We start from the raw sequence: 22,575 nt of genomic DNA, 5'->3' as shown, positions 1-22,575 counted from the left end.
CTTCCAAGCATTAGATAAGACAATCTTGGAAGTTAGTCATTGACCTCATTCTAAAATACAAACCCCACTGATGTATTTTTAAATAACTGCATAATTATCCCTGCATACATTTTCCATTTACCCTGAAAGGATTTATATTGATGATTTGGCAGGACAAGGGTTATGAAAGTAAATATAATAATTTAAAAATAAATGATATAGTATACAAATCGGAAACCCAATACAAAAATACCAGAAAAAACTTCCCGTGAAAAGATGCCCCCGTCTGCCTACCAGGTTTGGCAGTTACAGAGTCACTGGCTGCTTTGACAGTCTTCAGAGAGAGATGCTGGTTGGAAGAGATGGACATGCTCGGCCTGCACTGCTGCTGCTGCTTCTTTTGCTGTTGCTGTTTTAGAGCCTATGAAGAGAAAACTGGTTGTAAGAAATGAAACAAATCAGTTTTTAGAAAGAACAAAAAAATGACTTCTTTTGAAGTGGTGAAGAACACGCTGATCATCCAGTTTCTTTGAAATCAAAGTAAATAAAAACCTATATTAAAGCAATTAAACACAAGGCCTCAATGATCCTTAAAAGTTTGGGTATTTTTTGCCAGTATTATTCCTTTATAAAATATGAAAAACAGTCAATATTTTTTACAACTTAAAAATCACTAGTAAGCCACAGACTTCTCATACTTGTAGTAGCATAGAATTCAATGTTTCCAGTCATTTCTAAAAATAGAATTGTAGACCCTGAACCAAGAAGAGTCCTATTTGCTTCAACTCTATGTATTAATGTAAATATTTAGCTTATATATGTTTCAGAGGTGTTACATTTGAACAAAAGGTTGTACAAAACTACATGAGTTTGAGCTTGTGTAAGATCTGGCCCAATGATCAAATCTCAGCAATTTACAGTAAACAGAAGGGAAGGAAGATAAGCAAATACTGGTTCTAAGAATAATGTGTTTCCTTCCGGCTATTTCAGGGTATTTTTATTACTCTGATGTTTTAGTTTATAGATACACCATATTAAAATATTTAGAATGAACAGAAAGACCAATAACATCCCAGATTTTAATCATAAGATATATATGAAGGGACTTTTTTTTTTTTTTAAATTTTTATTGGGGAATTGGGGGAAGGGGAACAGACAAGTTGCTGTCCTTTTGTTCTTAGTCCAGTTGTGGAGGACATTGCTTCACTGGCCCAAGTTGGCACCATCATTGTGCTCTTCCCGGGCAAGGCAGATCAGTCTCCGGCTTCTGGACGGCCACTCACTGCGGCTGCTGGCCACTCACGCTGGCTGCTGGCTACAAACGGTAGCCCACGGCAACCCACTGCAGCAGGGGCTGCAGCCTTCACCGTAGCTAGCGACTCACGGCAGACCAGCTCCAGGTTGAGCTGTTGTTCAGCATGTTAGCTGTAGAGGGCAGTGTCACTGGCCCTCATATGTGGGATCCGAACCGGGGCCCTCTGGTGTCCCTAGCCAGCTCTTAACCAACGCGCCACTCGGCCAGCCCATGAAGGGAACTTTTTAACTCAAGGTTTAAGAGGAAAAAAGTTTACAAAAAAACTAAGAAAGTGAAGCTACATTTCAGGAAAAAGTTGAAAATCTACGACCTTGCTAAATGGTCAGTGTAAGCTTCAACCTTCAAGACCATCGTGCAGAAATAACTGGCTACTTGTTTCCTCCTGCTTCACATTCATACATATCGCTGGCTCTGCTGTAAAGGCACAGTGGCAACATTTGATCTCCTTCACGTAAGTAGTCAATGGAGAAGAGAAGTGAGACAATCAGGTATCTGGCTTACATTCCCTACAACATTTATAAAAGGTGAGGCAGAAACCCAGTGTGTAAAAAATGTCAGTGCTGTCTGATCATCGATTACAGCTCCTCTCTCATTCTTTACAATCAGAACAGAAAATGCTCAGAGGCTTCCTGGTAGCAGCCACTAGAATTTACTCCTTGCCACTCACAGTATCCAGGTCATCCTAGGTTAATGCAAAATGTCCACAGAATCATTTGATCTCATCTAGTTCTGCTGTGATCATGTAAATTCAGACACATGATGGAAACAGAATAACTTATAGCTTCTTCACTTAAGAACTATACATACTGTTTTCCCTCACTCAGTGTTTTATAAACCCTATTCCTAATTCTATTTTAAAATTTAAAAACAACAATAAACCTTCACTGTGGTAAAGGATAACTTACACTGAAGTACCTTTCCTCATCTAATACTATGAAAAACATGGAGAGGAGGCAAGGCCTTACTTTACATACTAATAATTTATACAATTTCCCATACTGGTGTTCCCTAAAGAAAACACAGTATTTCACTCCTGGAATTACAGGAGTATAATATAGGAGTGATACACATGTCATGAAATAGCTAGCAAGGTTTAAGAAAATACTTGCCTTTTCCCTGTGGAAAAGAAGCATCTTATACTTCTTAAAATCTTCCATAAAACTTATAAAAATAATTAATGTTATCAAACTGCTGGACATCTTTTCAAAAAAAGCACTTTTGGTTTAAATACTTTAAGATCTACATAATTTTAAAAATTTTAATTAGATAATACACGAATACACTCTACCATTTAAATCAAACATAAAGCTAAAGTCTTTTGACCACCACTCAGTTTTGGTCTCCAATCCTCAGGAGTCAACCACAGTTATCAACTTATTTTTCCTTAATAAGCTTTTTTTTACATGTATGTGTGTTCTGTATATACATATTCATGTTTCTATTAAAAATATAATACTGTCTTATAGGTATGTGTATTTTCTATTAATGGTATGAATGCCCTATGTCACAATACAACTTAATTTTTTTTTTTTTTTTTTTTTTTTGAGCCATCCTGCCACCTATTGGCAGCTCAGCAGCAACTCAGCTCGGGCTGGACTCGAACCGCTGTTGCTCAGAGCTCAAACCCTTGAGCGAGCTCTTAACCAACTGAGCCATTCGGCCGGCCCCCAACTTAATTTTAACGATTCAACATTATAGTGTGATGTTTCCATGTCTATACATGTAGAACGGCCTCTTTACAAAGTAAACTTTTAATCTTGTATAATTGTCCAGCATTTGGATATGCCATTGTTTATTAAGGAGTTCCCTAACTGGTATATATTAGACTACTTGCAAATTTTTGCTATTACAAACTTCAATGCAAATATTTTTCTGTGTATTTATGTGTGTATGTACACATTTTTCTAACATTAGTTCCAAAATGTTCAAAAGCTTAGTCGTGGGGTATAGGCATTTAAAATTTTAATAGATATTACAAAATTTTTCTCCAAAGTGATTGTAACAATTTATATTCCACCAGCAAATTACCAGTATCCACTTCCCACACACTTGACAATGCTTGATATAATTAAGATTTTTATACCAATCTGAGGATAAAAGTAGTCTTTTTTTTTTTTAAGATTTTTTTATTGAGGAATTGGGGGGATGGGAACAGAGCTGGAGAATTGGGGGAAGGGGAACAGACAAGTCACTGTCCTTTTGCGCCACTCGGCCGGCCCAGTAGTCTATTATTTTAATGTTTCCTTAATTGCTAGTGAGTTTATATTTACTGACCATTTACATTTCGAAAAAATCAAAAGCTAATTATTGAAAAGCCCAATAAAATAGACAAACCATTAGCAAGTAGCAATGGGAAAAAAGATACATTATAAATGAACAACACTAAAGAACAAAAAAGGGGGACGGCCGAGTGGCGTGTTGGTTAAGAGCTGGCTTGGGATAGAGTGCCCCAGATCGGATCTCACATATGAAGGCCAGTGACACTGCCCTTTACAGCTAAGATGCTGAACAACAGCTCGACCTGGAGCTGGGCTGCCGTGAGTTGCCGGTGACAGTGCAGGCTGCAGCCCCTGCTGCTACAGTGGGCTGCTATAAGCTACCGTGTGTGGCCGGTAGCCAGCGTGAGTGGCCAGCAGCCTGTGTGAGCTGCCAAGAGCCGCTGTGAGCGGCCGTCCAGAAGCCGACGACTCATCTGCCTCACCCGGGAAGAGCGCAATGATAATACCAACATGGGCCAGTGAAGCGACGCCCTCCACAACTGGACTGAAGAACAAAAGGACAGCAACTTGTCTGTTCCCCTTCCCCAGATTCCCCAGCGCTGTTTCCTTCCCCCAATTCCCCAATAAAATCTTTAAAAAAAAAGAGAAAGAGAATCTACTACAAACCTCTAACTTGGAGGTGCATAAATTATTAAATCCAAATTGGGAAACTGCATGAAATTTTTCCTTAAAAGGACATAATGTCCTTTCAACAAATTTTCAATATCTGCCAGAGTCATGCATTTTTAATGTAGGAGATTATACTTCTAATAAACACAGACTAGTATGATTACCTGCTTTAGTGCCTTCTTGCTGTGCTTCTGTGATGGAGAAATGACTTTACCTGCTGGAATGGTGGGTGATGGGCAGCCCGACTGGGGAGAGGATGGTTGTGACAGTCTAGACGATACTAGGGGGAAAAAAATGACAATGAAAAATTTTGTTATCAGAGTTGATATCTAGCACCATTCCGTCCCCAATCATATGCTGCTACCTGTATTAAGAACTGTGACCAAACACTTTTGGGAAGGATCTTCTTTTTGGAGTTCTACGGCAAACAGCCTCCCTTTTCAGTTTATTTCCTCAGAAAGCTCTAGTGAAGGATGATAGGATGGGGAAGGGATGGATGTTAGTATTCATTACTTTTCATTCTTAAATTTTTCAATAGAATTGATTGAAGAAGCAGGAAGCAGAATATAAACCATTAGTCATCAAAGTAGATAAAACTTAGAAAAGATTCTAGAGTCCATTGGGTAGTATGTACGTTCTTAAGGTCAATCTAATGACAATATGATAGAGTAAAACCCCGCATTTATAGCAGAGGTCCCACTTTTGCCTATCTTTAAAATAAAGGCAATAAAGCCATTCCATCTCAAAAACTCTACCAAAGCTTTCATACTTATATTCCTTCACCGCTGAAATCAATAGTTTTAGGCTTGCTAGTGTGAGAGGGCACTTTAGGATTTCTCCAATGGAAGCAATGTAGGTTACAAAATGTAACCACTCTGCTTCATCACTAGCTGTTTTATACCCCAGAGCTTAGCCAAACCTTAGTCTTATGTGAATGAGAGGGTCTTCCCTTTCAAGACCTATGCTTCTCATAATAAAGAGCAATTGCTCTTCATGTTCTATAAAATCAACAGTGTATTATTTATAAGAGATAAAGAAACTGCTGATTCAGATCCCTTCATAATAAAGATAATCACTACTGCTAGTGATGACTTTGAAGAGTACATGTTTTCTAATGCCTTCTCCAGTCATAGTAGCTGGACTGCAAAGGCTTGGACAGCAAAATGGCATCCTATGGTATGGCTAAAGAGCTTTAAGATACCACAGAAAATATGTTGGTAGATAGACAGCTAAAGAACATGAAAATGCAGAACATGAAAATGCAGAAGCATGGTTCATTGGAACACACAAGTTTCTTCCTAAGAAAGGAATACAACAGCAGATAACACTTAAAGAGGACAAGAGTAGACAATATTAAGATGACTTCTCTACGTATCTTCAGCTTTGTATCCCAACCTTTATAATACAGTTTATATGTGGAAAAGAACTGACATATAGTAAGTGTGATATTAAATAAAAGTTCCTTATAATAAATAGTACAAAAATAATGTTGGATAATTCTTGAGAGGGTTGAGCAACAAAAAGAAACCATATCCTCTACAGTTAGATGTTGAACAATTTTTTTAAAGTAACAGCTTAACTGAGATGTAATTTATACACCATACAATTCACCTAAAGTGTAAAATCCAATGGCTTTTAATATATTTGCAAAGTTGTGCAAGCACCACCGACCACAATCCATTTTCATCACCCACCAAAAAACCCTGTACCGATTAGCTGCCATTCCTCTTTCCCCTAATCTAGTCCTAGGCAGCACTAAACCTACTTTCTGTCTCTATGCCTCTGTCTATTCTGGACATTTCATGTAATCATACAATATGTGCTCTTTTGTGACTTTTTTTTTTCGATTAGCATATTTTGAAGGTTCATCCATTTTAAGCATGTATCCATACTTCATTCCTTTTTATCATCAAATATCAGTCCACTGTATGCATATGCCACATTTTGTTTATTCATTTAACTGACAGACATTGGGTTGCTTCCACTCTTGGCGGCTGCTGGCCACTCACGCTGGCTGCTGGCTACACACGGTAGCCCAAGGCAACCCACTGCCACAGCGACTGCAGCCTACGCCGTCGCCGGCGACTCATGGCAGCCCAGCTCCAAGTTGAGCTGTTGTTCAGCATGTTAGCTGTAGAGGGCGCAGCGTCACTGGCCCTCATATGTGGGGATCCTCTGGCATCCCAAGCCAGCTCTTAACCAATGCGCCACTCGGCCGGCCCTGAACATAACCTTTCAATTCTCAGGATTCATACCTAAAAGTGGAACTGCTGGGACTTACAGTAACTCTATGTTTAACTTTTTGAGAAATTGTTAAACTGTTTTCCAAAATGACTGCACCATTTGTACAATTCCACCAGAAATGTGTAGGACTTCTAATTTCTACACGTCCTTGACAACACTTGTTATTGTCTTTTTTATTTGACCAATGTTTTTAAAAGGCCATAATGAAAATAAAGTTAAAAGCTATTATATTTAACTATGTTTATTTTTTTATTTTTTGTAGAGGGCAGTGTCACTGGCCCTCCTATGTGGGATCCAAACCGGGGCCCTCTGGCGTCCCAAGCCAGCTCTTAACCATCGTGCCACTCGGCCGGCCCTGTTTATTTTTTTAATAGTTTGAATAAATCTGAGAATATACATTTCCTCATCTGCCTCAAATGCTGCCTGAAAATAAACAGAAAACTAAACAACCAACCAAAATAACCCCATTAGAGAATATATTATAAAAATTCTACTTTGCAACCTGGAAAAGAGGCATAAAGCTATCTTAATTACCAGGGCAAACTGTTTGAAATATTTCCCCTTAAGGCAAAAGCCCTTTCTAACAAATGAAACCATAAAAATATCTCAAAGCCAACTGAACTAAATCATGAAGATTCCAGGACCCACCAGTGAAGAACATCTCCCAGAATTGACTTAATACCAAGTACTGGTCTTATGACTTCTATGAAACTTAAACTTTGTTCTAACTTTTAAATATTAAAGGCTCAGAACTATAAACAGCAAACAAGACTTAAAACATGTTGAGAAATTTTTAGTGGCTACTCTGCCTTCAAACACACATAATTTCATTAATTAAAGCAACCAAGAATTACAAATCTTCTACATGCCTAGTAATCTGTGCTAGGTTCATTTGAACAGGATTTCACTGAACTCTCATAAATACCCTCTAAGGTGCTTCAAGTTCTCTTTCTACCCCCACCAAACTCCTCTAATTCTACCCTCTGAGATAACCAAATAAACCAGTTGGGTTGACATTCTTACTAATATTTTTCTACGCAAATAAAAATATGAAAAGATTTTTAACACATATTTATCAATAAATTTTAAATATATGCATTTGCATGCATATTGTGATGCTATCTAAATTATATGTATCAGGAAATTTAATTAGCTTGCTAAAGGGCACACAGCTGGTAAGGAGTACAGCCAAGATTTAAACTTGGTATCCTTTCAGAATGAGTGGGGATCTGTAATGGGCTGAAAGGTAGCCACCAAAAAGTTATGTTTGTCTCCTAATCCCCGGAACCTATGAATGACATGTTGTTTGGGAAAAGGGTCTTGGCAGACGTAATAAGTTAAGGATCTTAAAATGGGAAGATTATCCTGGATTATCCCAGTGGGTCCTAAATCCAATGACAAGGGTTCTTGGACACATAGAGAAGACAGACATGGGAGAAGGTGATGTGAAACCAGGAGGAGACTGGAGTGATGTAGCCACAAAGCAAGTAAGTCAGAAACCACTTCAGCCAGAAAATACAAATAACAGATTTGTCCCCTAGAGGCTCTATAGGAGGTACGGCTCTGCTGACACACCTTGACTTCTGACTTCTGGTCCCAGAACTGTGAGAAAAGAAATTTCTATTGTTTTAAGGTACCCAGTTTGTGGTAATTTGTTACAGCAGCCTCAGAAAACTAATACAGTACCTAAAACTGATTTTCTTTTTTAAAGTATCATTATCAACTCATAGATGTTTACATCCTTGAATTGTTTCAATCAAAAGCAATTATTACAAATTGGGCACTCAAATTGTTCCCTTTCAGGATAGTGGGAGCTCCTTCAAGTTGCAAGCCAACTTTGGGACATGGCCCCAGCAGTATATGACTGCTTCTGTGCTACCCAGCACAGAAAGACTCTCAGGCAAATCTTGCATATTTTTTGCCCAGAACTGACTGGGTCAGCTACTTTTCCAAGGAACACTGATTTCTTCTAATTGGAAATGGTATTAAAACACATAGCCCTGCACACTTGTGGTGCTCACTGCTACTGGGGTACTGCTGGTTCTAGGACTTTACAATGGTTGCAACAAGAAAAGTCTCTTTTTAGAAGGAGAAAAATAAATGCATGCATAGATACCAAATTCAAATTAAGATTGCAGGACTGTCACTTAACTTTTCTGATTTTATATTTTTATCACTTTTCTTCTTCCCTAATAATCCTGGTTCCTAATAACATTAATTATTAATTTGCTATTATAGATCTAGTTTCAAAAAACCCATACCAATATAATTGCTGAAAATAATACTACTGAATGAAGTTTAAGATTTTCTTTGTGTCTGGTCTCCCACACCTAAGATGTATCTCACAGTAACTTACCTATGTCATTACATAACAAATTTCATGCTTACCTGAGTTTGCTTTCAGTTGTTTCCTATTTCTAAAAAGTACATCTTAAAAATGTAATTGTTTTAATTATGGAAAGCTATAAAAAAGCTCCTTTCATATAAGTACAGTTCCCCTCCCTTGTCTATACCACTTTATTACTTTTCTTCCTCTATAGGAAATCATTTATATTAGTTTTATTGTTTTCTTACTTGTATTTTTATTTTGGTGAAAATATAGTACATATATTTTAATTCTTTCACTCATTTCTTTAAAAATCATGTACTATAAACTATCTACCACCTTGATTTTTAAAAAACTTAATATAACTCATATAGTCTGGGGAACATCCTAGAAGAGAATATAGATATCTCCCACTTTCCTTTTAACAGCTGCATAGAATTCCACTGTGCAGATGTACCGTAATTTCTTCAACCAGACTTTGATGAGTATGTTGGTTCTTTCTGGTATTTTGCTCTTTTACCACAATGTTTTTTTTGTTTTTGTTTTTGTTTTTAAAGATTTTTATTGGGTAATTGGGGAATGGGAACAGTTCTGGGGAATTGGGGGAAGGGAAACAGACAAGTTGCTGTCGTTTTGTTCTTCAGTCTAGTTGTGGAGGACATTGCTTCACTGGCCCAAGTTGGCACCATCATTGCGCTCTTCCCAGGCGAGGCACATCAGTTGCCGGCTTCTGGACGGCCGCTCACTGCGGCTGCTGGCCGCTCACACTGGCTGCTGGCTACACATGGTAGCCCATGGCAACCCACTGCAGCAGGGGCTGCAGCCTACACCGTCGCCGGCGACTCACAGCTGCACAGCTCCTGGTTGAGCTGTTGTTCAGCATGTTAGCTGTAGAGGGCAGTGTCACTGGCCCTCATATGTGGGATCCGAACCGGGGCCCTCTGGCATCCCAAGCCAGCTCTTAACCAACACGCCACTTGGCCAGCCCAATGTATTTCTTTTTGAAATGTATTTCTTAAATAATAAAATTACTCCTTGATCATAGGCTGCAGGATGGATGCTGAAAAAAACATTAATCTCATTGTCCAGCTCCAGAGCTCTTGGGTGACCAGGTACATTGTCAATACGCAGTAATATTTTGAAAAGAGTCTTTTTTTTTTTTTCTGAGCAGTAGGTCTCAACAGTGGGCTTAAAATATTCAGTACACTGTGTTATAAACAGGTGTGCTATCATAAGGCTTTGTTGTTCCATTTACAGAGCACAAGCAGAGAAGCTTTAGCATAATCCTTAAGGGCCCTAGGATTTTCAGAACAGCAAACAAGGACTGGCTTCAACTTAAAGTCACCAGCTGCATGAGCCCCTAACAAGAGTCAAGTCAATCTGTCCTTTGAAGCTTTGAAGCCAGGCACTGACTTCTCTCTAGTATGAAAGTCCTAGACAGCATCTTCTTCCACTATACGGCTGTTTCGTCTACACTGAAAATCTGTTCTTTAGTGCAGACACCTTCATTAATGACCTCACCTAGATCTTCTGGGTGACTTGCTGCAGCTTCCACATCAGCACGTGCTGCTTCACCTTGTACTTTGATGTTATGGAGACGCCTTCTTTCCTTATGCCTCATGCGCCAACCTCTACTAGCTTCAAACTTTTCTTCTGCAGCCTCCTCACCTCTCTCAGCCTTCCCAGAATAGAAGTTAGGGCCTTGCTCTGAATTAGGCTTTGGCTTGAAGGAATATTGTTGCTGGTTTGATCTTCTTTCCAGGCCACTAAAACTTTCTCTATATCAGCAATAAAGCTGTTTCACTTTCTTATCATTCGTGTGTTCACTGGAGTAGCACGTTTAATTTCCTTCACAAACTTTTCCTTTGTATTCACTACTTGGCTATCTGGTGCAAGAGATCTAACTTTTGGCCTACGATCTGAACTTGCAACATGCCTTCATCACTAAACGTAATCATTTCTAGCTTTTGATTTAAAGTGAGAGATGTGAGACTGTTCCTTTCATTAGAACACTTAAAGCCACTGTAGTGTTACTAACTCGCCTAATTTGAACATTACTGTGTCCCAGGAAATGGGGGGTGGGGGGTGGGGGCGAGGAGAGGGAGACAGACAGGAATGACCAGTTAGTGGAGCGGTCAGGACACACACAACATTTTATCGATTAAGCTTGCCATCTTACATGGACACAATTCTTGGTGCCCAAACCAATTACAACAGTAACATCACAGATCACCATAACAAGTATAATGATAATGACAAAGTCTGAAATACTGTGAGAATTACCAAAATGTGACACAGAGAGCAAATGCTGTTGGAAAAATGGCACTGATAGACTTGCTTGACACAGGGTTGCCACAAACCTTCAATATGTGAAAAAGCACAGTATCCGTGAAGCCCAATAAGGTGAAGCACAGGAAAATGAGGTATGCTGTAAGAACTGAGATAGTACTGGGTTGTCAGAAAAGTCATGACGTATTTTGTCTGTTTTTCAAAGGTCATTTATTTATATAAAGAACAAAGATCAATCAGTGATAATATTGCCCATTTTGTTCAATAACCTTTTGCCATCTTTTAGTGAGCTTCACAATTACTCGTTCATAGAAGCACCTGTCTTTATTTGCAAAAAAATGAACAAGGTGCTGATTTATAGCCTTATCTGAATTGAATGTTATACCACGCAAGGAGTTTTGAAGAGAGCAAAACAAGTGGAAGTCTGACAGCAAAAGGTCAGGCAAGTATGGTGGGTGTGGCCACACATCCCATCCAAGCTCCAATAATTTTTGACAGGTGATCAAACTTGTGTGTGGTCTCATGTTGTCGCGATGGAACACAACTCCTTTACAATTAAGCTCTGGACGTTTCTGGATGATGGATTCATTCAAACTGTCCAATTGTCGACAGTACACCTTCGAACTGATTGTTTGGTTACTTGGTAGGAGCTTGAAAAACACAACACCTTTAAAATTCCACCACGCTGAGAGTATAACCTTCCTCTGATGAACATCTGCATTCGATGTCGTTTGAGGAGGATCATCATGTCGGGACCAAGACCGTTTGGCACACCACACTTATAAACAATCCACTTCTCATCACCAGTTATCACTAGCTTCAAAAAAGGATCATTTTCCTAATGTTTAATGAACATCTTGCAGATGTTTATATGCGCCGTCAAATGAACTTCTTTGAGTTCATGCGGAACCCAAATATCAAGCTTGCTTATGTAGCCCAGCTTCTTCAGGTGGTAGTGAACGCTTGAATGATGGATGTTCAATGTTTCTGCAGTCTCTTGTATTGTGTAACGTGGGTTTGACTTGATCAACGCCTTTATTTTGTCATCATCAACTTCAGTGGGCCTTTCTGACTGAGAAGCGTTGTTAGATCAAAATTACCAGCATGGAATTTCGTGAACCATCGTTGGCAGTGACGTTCTTGTAGAGCATTGTCACCGTAAACTTACGCAATTCTTCACAAGCTTGACACATGTTCTTCCCTTTATGGAAGAAAACAGTAAAATATGGCAAAAATGCATAGTTTGGTCTTCCATCTTCAACTGGTTATAAATCTCCAAAACTCAACCAAATCGCTCAATGTTTTTTTAGAATGAAGCTAGAACTGTCAGCTGTCAAAAGACACAGCAATAACGTAGATGCGAATGACTCTAGTACTTCCAAAAATGAATTAGTGCCATCTGTTGCAAACATGCATCATGACTTTTCTGACAACCCGATAGAATGGAAATGAATTCTTTCAAACTATGTACCAGTGATTAGACATAAACTGAATTAACGGAAACACTAGTAAGTAGAAAAACATCAAAGAATTTAATATACTAACTCAGATACTAAATGGACAAGAGCATAAAACCAATAGAAAGAGGTCTATAAACAAAAATCTTGTTCCTCTTGGTATATGGCTATAAAATTTGAGACAGCAGTGTTGCCGTTCTCTGATCCATACAACATATCTTAATTCCCCCAAGAAATAACTTTATGTACTCCTACCACCTATAAATAATGGTGATCAGCACTGAAGATTAACAATATGATCCCAACTACTTTCCCCTTTTTCCCCACAAATCCCCTTTTCCAACCAAACTTTTCTTACTGTTGCTTCCTGAAAACACTGTACACATACTTCCATCTTCTTGCCTTTGTATGTTTTCTTTCCATGATATATCCTATCTTCACTAGAGGTTATACCTCAAGGGAAGGATGGTATATTAAAATTTTCTATAGCTCATGCAATACTTACTAACCCAGGTAAAGTTAGCTACTCTCTTTTCTAATGATACTATAATATGATAAACACCGGTTACTTATTAAGTTATTTTCTAATTACCTGCTTATTTTTCTGTACCTCTAGATTATGGTTACTCAAACTGGTTTCCCAAATACCTAGAAAATAGTACATACTAAAGAAAGACTAACTAGCGAATAGTTTAAATAGAGATGTTTCCTGGCTTTGTAAATAAATTAATGGCATGAACAATACTTCTGAAGGTTATATCCTTATCTACTGGTCCTCCTATGTGAGCTGCTCAACAGATTAAAAGGACTCATTTAAAAACATACTCTGGGGCCGACCGAGTGGCTCAGTTGGTTAAGAGCTCGCTCAAGAGTTTGAGCTCTGAGAAACAGCGGTTTGAGTCCCGGCCCGAGCTGAGCAGCCACTGAGCTGCCAACAGGTGGCAGGATGGCTCAGCTAAAAAAAATAAAATAAAAAATACATAAAAACATACTCTGATTAGAAACAAAAATGCTTGCTTTCCTATAAATATATACCATAACAAAAGATTAACAAATTATGGTCAAAAGATCACCAGTTAATTATTATTTTATTTTTTTTAAAAGTCACCCCAAAAAACAAAGAGCAACCTAGTAAAAAAAATGACTTTTTAAAAAGTTTAAAATTGTTTTCAGAAAAAATATTTAACAATTCTAGAACTTGTGTTCATTAAAGCCAGTTTTACATACAAGTAGTTTCAGATTGTTGGATATTTATGTACTACCCACTGAATATATATATTCAGAAGGTACTATGCTTCAGCTATATTGTACCACTGAGAATTTTAAATTTCAATGGATGAATATTATATTGAAGTCAAAGGCATAAGGATTATTCATATTATATACATTTGAATTTGAAGCTTTAGTAAATAATCAATGACAATGTTTTATCTTCTGCTGAAAACATTCAATGGGCTCCTCTGAAGTATTAGAGACTGTCAGAAATAATGGTGCAGTTAATATCAAAATTAAAGCTTAGCTTTTATATAGTTGAAGGATTAATAGTTAAAATACTGATAACGACTGAAGTTTCCAGAATTGTTTTATCTTCAAAAATCGTAATCCTTCTCTTAAAGAAGAATTCTTATTTTCCCAACAGTCTTTCTTTAGGGGAATTTCATTTCCAGAAGTAACAGACCATTTTAGTTCTAAGTCCCTTCTTCGCACAGCAAGTACAGTCTACTCTAAAGTGGGCAGACTGTGGCTCTTGATGATATTCAAACAGCCCCCCCTAACGAAAGACAGAGAGGCCATATCTGAACACCATCCTTTGCTTCTGGGTACCCTACCTATCTAAGTCCCAACAGTGCAGTGTCTTCAATACATGACAGAGCTAAGTTAAATTAAATTTAAATTAAATTGAATTTGCCTAAAGGAGTGTTACTTTTTAAAGAAGACATTTCTATACAGAATCACCTGCATTCAGTACCTTAACATACATATATATACGAATAATGTTAGAGGGCAGGGAGGTCCATGGTATTCTACATAACTTCAAACACAGTATGTATCAAATTCCTGATTTAAAGTAGTTTCTGATCAGGAAAATTAACATTACATCATGTTCCTGGAAAGAATTAATAATTTCTTATACGTGAAAAGGTATATTTCACATAATTAATTTTTTTCTTAAGACACTTTAAAAGCAGACCAAAACCCTAACAAACTTTTCTCTATCAGAAGATAAAAATAATACTGTAGTTGCTTTATGCTGCAATATCTGTATTTCATTTTGGGGAAAAGGCAGAGACTTCACTTAGCTATGATCTTACCAAAAAAAACCCAAAAGAAAAACCCAACAGAAAGTGTTGATTTTAATCATTTTTCTGGAGTTATTTCACCTTACCTTGGCTTGGAATTCCATAAAGCTCTTCTCTGAACATTGTTTCCTGTCTGCAAATTACGAACCCAAACTACAAACTTTTAAGTTATTCCACTTTACACGGATATCAATAAACTAGTTTCAATATTGGACTGAATTTCAAAGTTCTGCTCTCTGTTCCTATTTGGCTGAAAGGTATACCTATATCAAGATACTTCCTATCGATTTTCAACTACTGAAGTATCAGTTTTGCTGTCAGAGCTCTTTATTTTTGTACATAAAAGGAAGTGGGTTTTGATACTATCTCAATGTTCTTCCTGTCTTACAATGCATTTGAAATAAAGTGATGTCAGATTGAGAGTAAAAGCCCAAAATAAGAAAAAGGAATAGGCACAATTAGTTCACTTTACCTTTATTAGTAAAGCAATTAATTTAGAACTGCTTTGCTGCATGCTATTATCACTACTAACTACAAATTTTCTACTTTAATTTGCACTGGACTACAAAAACATTCATAAATGTGAAATATACAGCTAAAAATGTACATAATCTGTGCTGTATGAATGACCCAAGAATGAGAGAAGCACATTCTATGAGACTAAATCATTCTTCATTATTGGTAGCTCAGCATTTATCCATTTCTTTAGAATATCAGAGCTGCTGGAGTAAACATGAATTCCTCGCGACATGTACACCTCTCATCTCCACCTTCCAAACACCACAGACAGCCCATTCTATCTCAGTTTACTAGACTATCTCCAATCAAAAAGATCTTTACAGAACATCTCAGCTTGATGTAAACTGAGGATATATATTCAACACTGTGACAATTTTAAGAGCTTAGAATGAATCAAAGGCAGTTCAAAAATAATTTATCTGGACCACAATTTTGAATTTGCTGTTACCTTGCTGTTAGTACCTTCTATTACTGTGCTGAGTGTTGGGCAAGGTTATGCTATTTTAATCTACCTATTGACGGGGGTCCTATTGTTATTTCTTAGCTCTTCCTATATCATAACACATTTATCTTAAATTCGTCAAGGAAGTCTTTAATAACCATGTGACAGCCACTACTCAAACTGCTACTGTAGCATATGTGGCCATTGAAAAGTAAAGCCCTCCAAACGCCAGGATTTTGTTTCCCGTCTGGTCTCCTTTAATACTGAGTTCCATTTCCAGCCACAATCCATCCTTGATGAATCTTGCTTTTTCTCTAGCCTCATGACTTGGCTTGGTTCCTAATCTTAGATCAATAATTTCCAAACTTAAAAAGAAAAGTTTAAACTGGGGAGATTCAGGGGAAGAGACAGAGCCCTTAACATGTTTGGCTCCACCCTTCCAGAAAAGGTCCTTAGTGCACCCAGGAATACAAGGTCCTGGACCACACGTCCTTTTACTACTGACAGGGATCACTTTATAAAAACAGGTATCAGGAATATTGGTCAGAGGTCTTGACTTTGCCTTGCCTTTATTCTATTTGTTCCCAACATTTGAGATCTGGGTTGCTCTCCAACTGGTTGTGATCTTAAAGCTAAAATCCTCACAATCACATTTTCCCAAATTGCACATGAAGTCGCTACACCAGAGAACACACATGATGCCACCAATTACCTCAATTCTCTCCAGGAGTAGCACATACATTAACACAAGGAAGACAGTGAGTGAATAAGTCTATTTTTCTGATATAGTTCTATTATCAATAGTTCTAGAGGCACTTAAAATTAATGAGTCAAGTATTCCAACAAACGTAACTCTAGCTCCTGGATCCAAAGACAACTTACCTAAAACTCAAGTCTAAGAGGATATCCAAGCTAGGGAAACTCTTGGATGTCTGTTTTGCTCTGGAAAATCAGTCCAGAGTGAAAAACCTTTGTATTGGTCCTTATAAATAAAGGAACCATCATGAATTGGCTAAAAATCTGCCTTGCCGTGTACAGCTAAATTTATTCATATTTGGTAAAAACAATTTGTCCTCTTCTAAGACTCTGACAAGAAGCTACAGATAAATTAGCAAGAATAGGAAATAAAATGTATCCTTAGGTGGAAAATCCACCCCAGGGAAGCTGCAGCAACAAAGACATTATTCTTTACAGAAAGGTTTTTGGGTAAGCTATGGAGAAGACATCAAGCAGGGGATGAGAGCAAAGCCCAGCCAACGAAATTTAGTCTTTGCTCATAGAAATGAAAAGCATTCTTTTCCTAGTAAGGAGAGAGTTATTAAGAGTAGTAAGTGCTCAAATTTTAGGAGAAGGTTCAAGAAGTAAATAAAATCAAAGCATTCTAAAAACGGCATCCAACAGCTGAAAATAAATCCAGGTAAAACCTAGAGCCACGATGTCCAATGTGGTAGCCACCAGCCACATGTGGCTATTTAAATTTAAGTTAAAATAAAACTAAAACTTTAGTTCCTTGGTCACACTAGCCACATTTCAAGGGCTCAGGAGACACATGCAGCCAGTGGCTACAGTGTTGGGTTAGACAGCATAAACACAGAACATTTCCATGACTGCAGGATGTTCTATTAGCCAGCACTGATCTAAAGGGTGAGGGAAAAGAGGCTGACTGACCTGGGGTTCAGAAAAGAGGAACTACTAACAAGGGCATTTGTCCTACAATGTTCAGTACTTTATTGAGGGATCAGGTGGATTTACCTTTCCTTTTCCATCTGCTCTTTTTTCCCTCCTTGTTGCTGCCACCATCACTGCTGCTGCTGCTGTTCTCAGAACTTTGGGAATCTGACTGACCGTCACTGCTTTCTTCTGAACCTTCCGATAGCTCTTTCACCCCATCCGGCACATCTTTCTGAAAATGTAGGCATTCAATTAGGATTAATCATCACCATTTCAGCAAACAGGAATTAAATCTGACATGTATTGTTGCAACTTAATTGTGCTGATTAATTTTTAGTATTATAGGATTCAGTAGCAGAACTAGCAATATCATCTATCATCTCTCTTCTTTGGGTCAAATTAGCCAACGTTTCCATCTATGGCCAAAGGCAAACATTTTACATGACAATCATATGCAAGCATGACACAGAGGCTTAAATTAGACAAAAACTGGGTATAGATAAGTCCAGGTAAATGATTAACTGTTCAGAATTTTAAAATTATATAATAATTTTGTAAACTGTGTATACATCCATCGTTCAGGTAAAATATGTATGAATTTGTATGTATGTTAGTACCATTATGTATTATGAATTCAATTAAGAGTCTGGGTAGCAAGATATAGTGCATAATTTGAATCTAATTGGGTTTCTGAATAATGGTTAGTAAGTAGCAAGAATCAAATACAAAAGAAATCACTTTTTTTTTTAAATCACATGAATCTTTGGTTTCTGAACTGGACAGTGAGAATGTCAGTCAGAAAGGATACCAGTGTCAGCACAGTATGTGAGAGATGTAATAGGATAGTTGCAAGATCAAGAACTAGGACATTAAGACTTTCTGGGTTTAAATTCTGGCTTTTCAACTGTGTAGCTTTGATCAAAGTCTTAACCTTTCATGCCTCAGTTTCCCTGTCTATAAGATGAGGATAATAGTACCTACCTTAAAATATCACTCTGTAATAAAATGAGTTAACAAATGTAAAATGCTTAGAATATGCCTGGTATATGATACTTTGCATTAGCTACTATGTATTTATGTAATATATAAAACTATACATATATAAACAAACACATTAATGAATGTTATTTCTAAGTTACAAAATAATGGATGATTCTTTTTCTTCTCAATACATTTTTTATCTCCCCACATAATTTATTTTTATAATCAGATAAAAATAATTCTAACACGTGACCCTCCTACTTATAACTGGCGCTCATAACATAGCCAAGATAGTAAACTCTGATCCAGTAAGGAACTGTTCTTTTCCACTTATGTTTATATCCTAGTGCCATTTCTTATGTTATACACTTTCTTAAAATACACATCCCATATTTTTCTATTCTTTCCTTCAAAATGCAGGACAACTCTCATAGACTGAGTTGCCAGCCAGACCTCTTGACCTGTAAGTTCAACAAGTGTTTTAAATGCAAATATAGCTTACTTCTTTTCTTAAACTTGTGATCCCTCCAGATCAACTGCTCATGCTCCAAATTTTGGAGTCATTTTATCCTTTCTTTCACCCACTCCAAATAGTATATATTTTATTTCTCTCATGTCCCTTGCCTCCATCTCTTTTACTACTCTCGTATTTCAAGCCAATTCTCTCTTCCAAACAACCATAACTATCTCTGACAAGTTTTTCTGCTTTACTCTTAATCCTGTCCTACTTAATCATCTTCCTAAACAATGATTTGATGCTATTCTCCTAAAAAAACTCTGCCATCTCCCCCACAACACACATTCTCTCTTTCTCTCTCCCCTCTCTCCCACTCCCTCCCTCCCTCTTTCCCTCCCTCCCTCTCTTTCTCTCTCTCAAATTGCTCAATCAGGTTTTCAAAAACCTCCAAAGTTTGATCTTGACCTAACGTTTACACCACCGGACTCCTTACCACACCAGCCCACACACAGATTATGGTCTAACCACTCCAATTTACTCTACTTTCAAATCCATTCTGAATCCTTTTATTGGTGCCTTTCTTTAAGTAATTCCCTTGTTTTGGAAGGCCCTTCTTCACATTACTTATCTGTCAAAGCTCAACTCAAATCTTACAAGTTTAAAAAACAACAGGGGCAGGCCAAGTGGCGCATTAGTTAAGAGTTGGCTTGGGATGCCAGCTCTGAGCAGCAGGGCCCCGGTTCGAATCCCACATGAGGGCCAGTGACGCTGCGCCCTCTGCAGCTAAGATGGTGAACAACAGCTCGACCTGGAGCTGGACTGTCGTGAGTCGCCGGCAACAGCGTAGACTACAGTGGGGCTGCAGTGGGCTACCGTAAGCTATCGTGAGCTTTCGTGAGTTGCTGTGTGCCGCCGTGAGTGGCTGGCCAATGGCCGGTGAGTAACTGCCTCAGCTGGGAAGAGTGCAATGATAATATTAACATGGGCCAGTGAAGCGATGTCCTCCATAATAGACAGAAGAACAAAAGGACAGCTACTTGTCTGTTCCCCTCCCCCGATTCCCCAACTGTTCCCCTCCCCCAATTCCCCAATAAAATCTTTAAAAAAAGAAACACAAAAACTTTCTACATCTCATTATTCAAAATTAATCTTCATTTCTCTATACTATCACAGTACTTTATAGTACAGTACTTTATATCACCGTATGTTCTGTCACTGTGCAATTATTTCAGTAGCTATGTGAGCTTCAAGGACTCAGGGATTACACTTTATTCTTTATAGCCTCTTCAGTGTCCAGCATTTAATTAAATTTATTAACAAAGTAAAAAGTCTAGAACAGCTTAAACCTAAAAGAAACACTGAGCATATCGATGACTACAGCTCAAACCTAACAGGGTAAAAAGGGACTGAGTCCCACATACACATGGGCACAGTTACTGCATGCCACACATTAATTCTCCTGCTGATAAATCTCCTTTGGGAAACAACCCCTCTTCTCAATTGATCTGGCTTGAGCAGGCTTAACCTCAGCTTCACATTAAGGGTGATCATGAACCTGAGAGATCGATGCATCTGGCAACAGCGATCATTCAGGTACAGACACATGTACCTGTACAGACACACGTACAGGCCAAATCAATTCAGCCAAATCGAAATGAATTGAAGGGCTACTGCGTTAGTTCCTCAGACTCTACTCTTCACACTTACAGCTTGCAGACTGGGGGGGTGAGAGTGAAGTCATGTACAATGAGGAGAGAGCATGCCTGTGAATGAAGCCAAAAGAAAGTGGAGAGACCTGATAACATCCCTCTTATCAACTGTTACCAATCCCTGATAACATCATTTAAGCTCCTGGATCTAGGCAGAGTTTCCTAGAATTTTTGGTTACATGAACTAATAAATTCTGTTTTACTCAAGCTCATTTGAGCTGGTTTTCCTGTTTGTGACTGAAAAGACACTGGTAAGTCAAGGTCCCGTCTCAGTGCAGGAATTAGAAATTAGCAGGCTTGCTAGGGTAAAAATAACATAGGCTTCAGAATTCAGTCAGATCTGGGTTCAGATTCTGCTCTGATATTATTTGGCCACCACTGGGCAAGAAAATCCAATCTTCTGAACTTCATCTTTCTCAATTATAGCAAGGGAATAATAACCACAATTCTGAATTGTAAAATTCTGAATTAAATGAGAAAGTAATATAAAGCATTAGGGCTGTATTGCTCCTCAGTAACACTCACTACAATTCAAATGTTGTGAGGCCCTTGAAAAAGTTACTGGAAGTCATTTTCATTTCATCCTTTCAAGGTAATATTATCATAAAGAATAAAACATAAATTTACTTTTCTGATCTACCTACAGATGGTTACAGATTAGTTAAAAAATACTGGGTTGTCGGAAAAGTCATGACACATTTTTGCAATGAAAAACATAAAAAAAAAGTCATTACTTTTCTGACAACCCAATATATTGAATACAAGGTTGAAAACATTCTCTCTTCCTGAAAATAAGCTCTTCAAGAACAGAATTCTGTCCTTATGATGCAAATATTATTTATAGGTAGTCACTTCATATTTTTACTTTTTAAACGAGTCCTTAGCAAAAATATTTACCTTTAAAGTATATACTCCCATTCTACCAGGAACCTTATAGAAGATGCCCTCTTCACCTCGGGAGTTTGTGTGCAGCATTGCATTCAGGCATGCAAGAGGGGAAGTCCCACTGCAAAAAAAAAAAAGAAAAGAGGAACAACACAATGATTAGCTCCTGTCTCTAAATATCCAGTGTAATGCTGACTTAAGATAAAATTAACTGGTCAACATCCATTTAACATAAAAACATTTTATAAACTATAAGTCTACCAATCCACAGAGATGCTGCCATGGATCTAGAATTCATTCCCATATGTCAAAAGAAAAAATAGTTCTTTAATTTTTCTTAACCTTCATCCAGTATCAAACATTTAAGCCAAGAAAAATTTATCACACAGAAGTATCACAAATATATTGTATAAAGATTCTATTTCACTTATAATTTTATCAAATTATACCTCAATGAAGCTGAATTGTTTTGTTTTAAAACAAAACTATTTCATTTAGTGTAGGCTTTAAATGTCCAGAAGTAAAACAGAGGGGAAAAGAACACACATAGATTCAAATAAAAAACATTAAAAATCTCCTTGGCTACTGCTGCACCCGATTAAATCTGAGTTGTAAAATGAACCAATTTCCATGGTCTCTTGCATTTAAAAAAAAAATTTTTTTATTGCGATATAATTGACATGTAGTTTCAGGTGTACAACATAATGATTGTATATTTGTATATACTGCAATGATCTCTTGTATTTAGACCTATCATGAGATCACTTAAAAGTAAGCTTTGAGGGCTGGCCGAGTGGCGCAATGGTTGAGAACTCGCTTGGGATGCCAGAGGGCCCCGATTCGGATCCCACATATGAAGGACAGTGACGCTGCCCTCCGCAGCTGGGATGCTGAGCAGCAGCTCGACCTGGAGCTGGGCTGCCACGAGTCGCCGGCGACGGCGTAGGCTGCAGACCCTGTGGCAGTGGGTTGCCATGGGCTACTGTGTGTAGCCAGCAGCCAGCATGAGTGGCCAGCAGCCGCAGTGAGCGGCCATCCAGAAGCCGGCGACGGATCTGCCTCACCCGGGAAGAGCGCAATGATGGTGCCAACTTGGGCCAGTGAAGCGATGCC

The 22,575-nt window shown here is 38.0% G+C and overlaps 1 protein-coding gene across 4 annotated transcripts in view; it reads right to left on the bottom strand.

Annotated features, from left to right (window-relative positions):
* Positions 1-22,575, bottom strand: part of ASXL2 (ASXL transcriptional regulator 2) — a 143,484-nt gene that overhangs the window by 38,827 nt on the left and 82,082 nt on the right. For all 4 annotated transcript variants that reach the window (XM_019643761.1, XM_019644008.1, XM_019643852.1 and 1 more), the window contains 4 exons: positions 21,475-21,583; positions 17,512-17,662; positions 4,347-4,462; positions 274-400 (listed from right to left, as the gene is read on the bottom strand). In XM_019643761.1, the coding sequence (XP_019499306.1) occupies positions 274-400; positions 4,347-4,462; positions 17,512-17,662; positions 21,475-21,583 (503 nt within the window). The remainder of the gene's footprint in view (positions 1-273; positions 401-4,346; positions 4,463-17,511; positions 17,663-21,474; positions 21,584-22,575) is intronic.

Source organism: Hipposideros armiger, unplaced genomic scaffold, assembly GCF_001890085.2.
Source record: "Hipposideros armiger isolate ML-2016 unplaced genomic scaffold, ASM189008v1 scaffold_0, whole genome shotgun sequence".
Taxonomy (NCBI): domain Eukaryota; kingdom Metazoa; phylum Chordata; class Mammalia; order Chiroptera; family Hipposideridae; genus Hipposideros; species Hipposideros armiger.
Note: the sequence above shows the minus strand (reverse complement) of the source record. Positions and strands in the feature narration are given on the sequence as shown.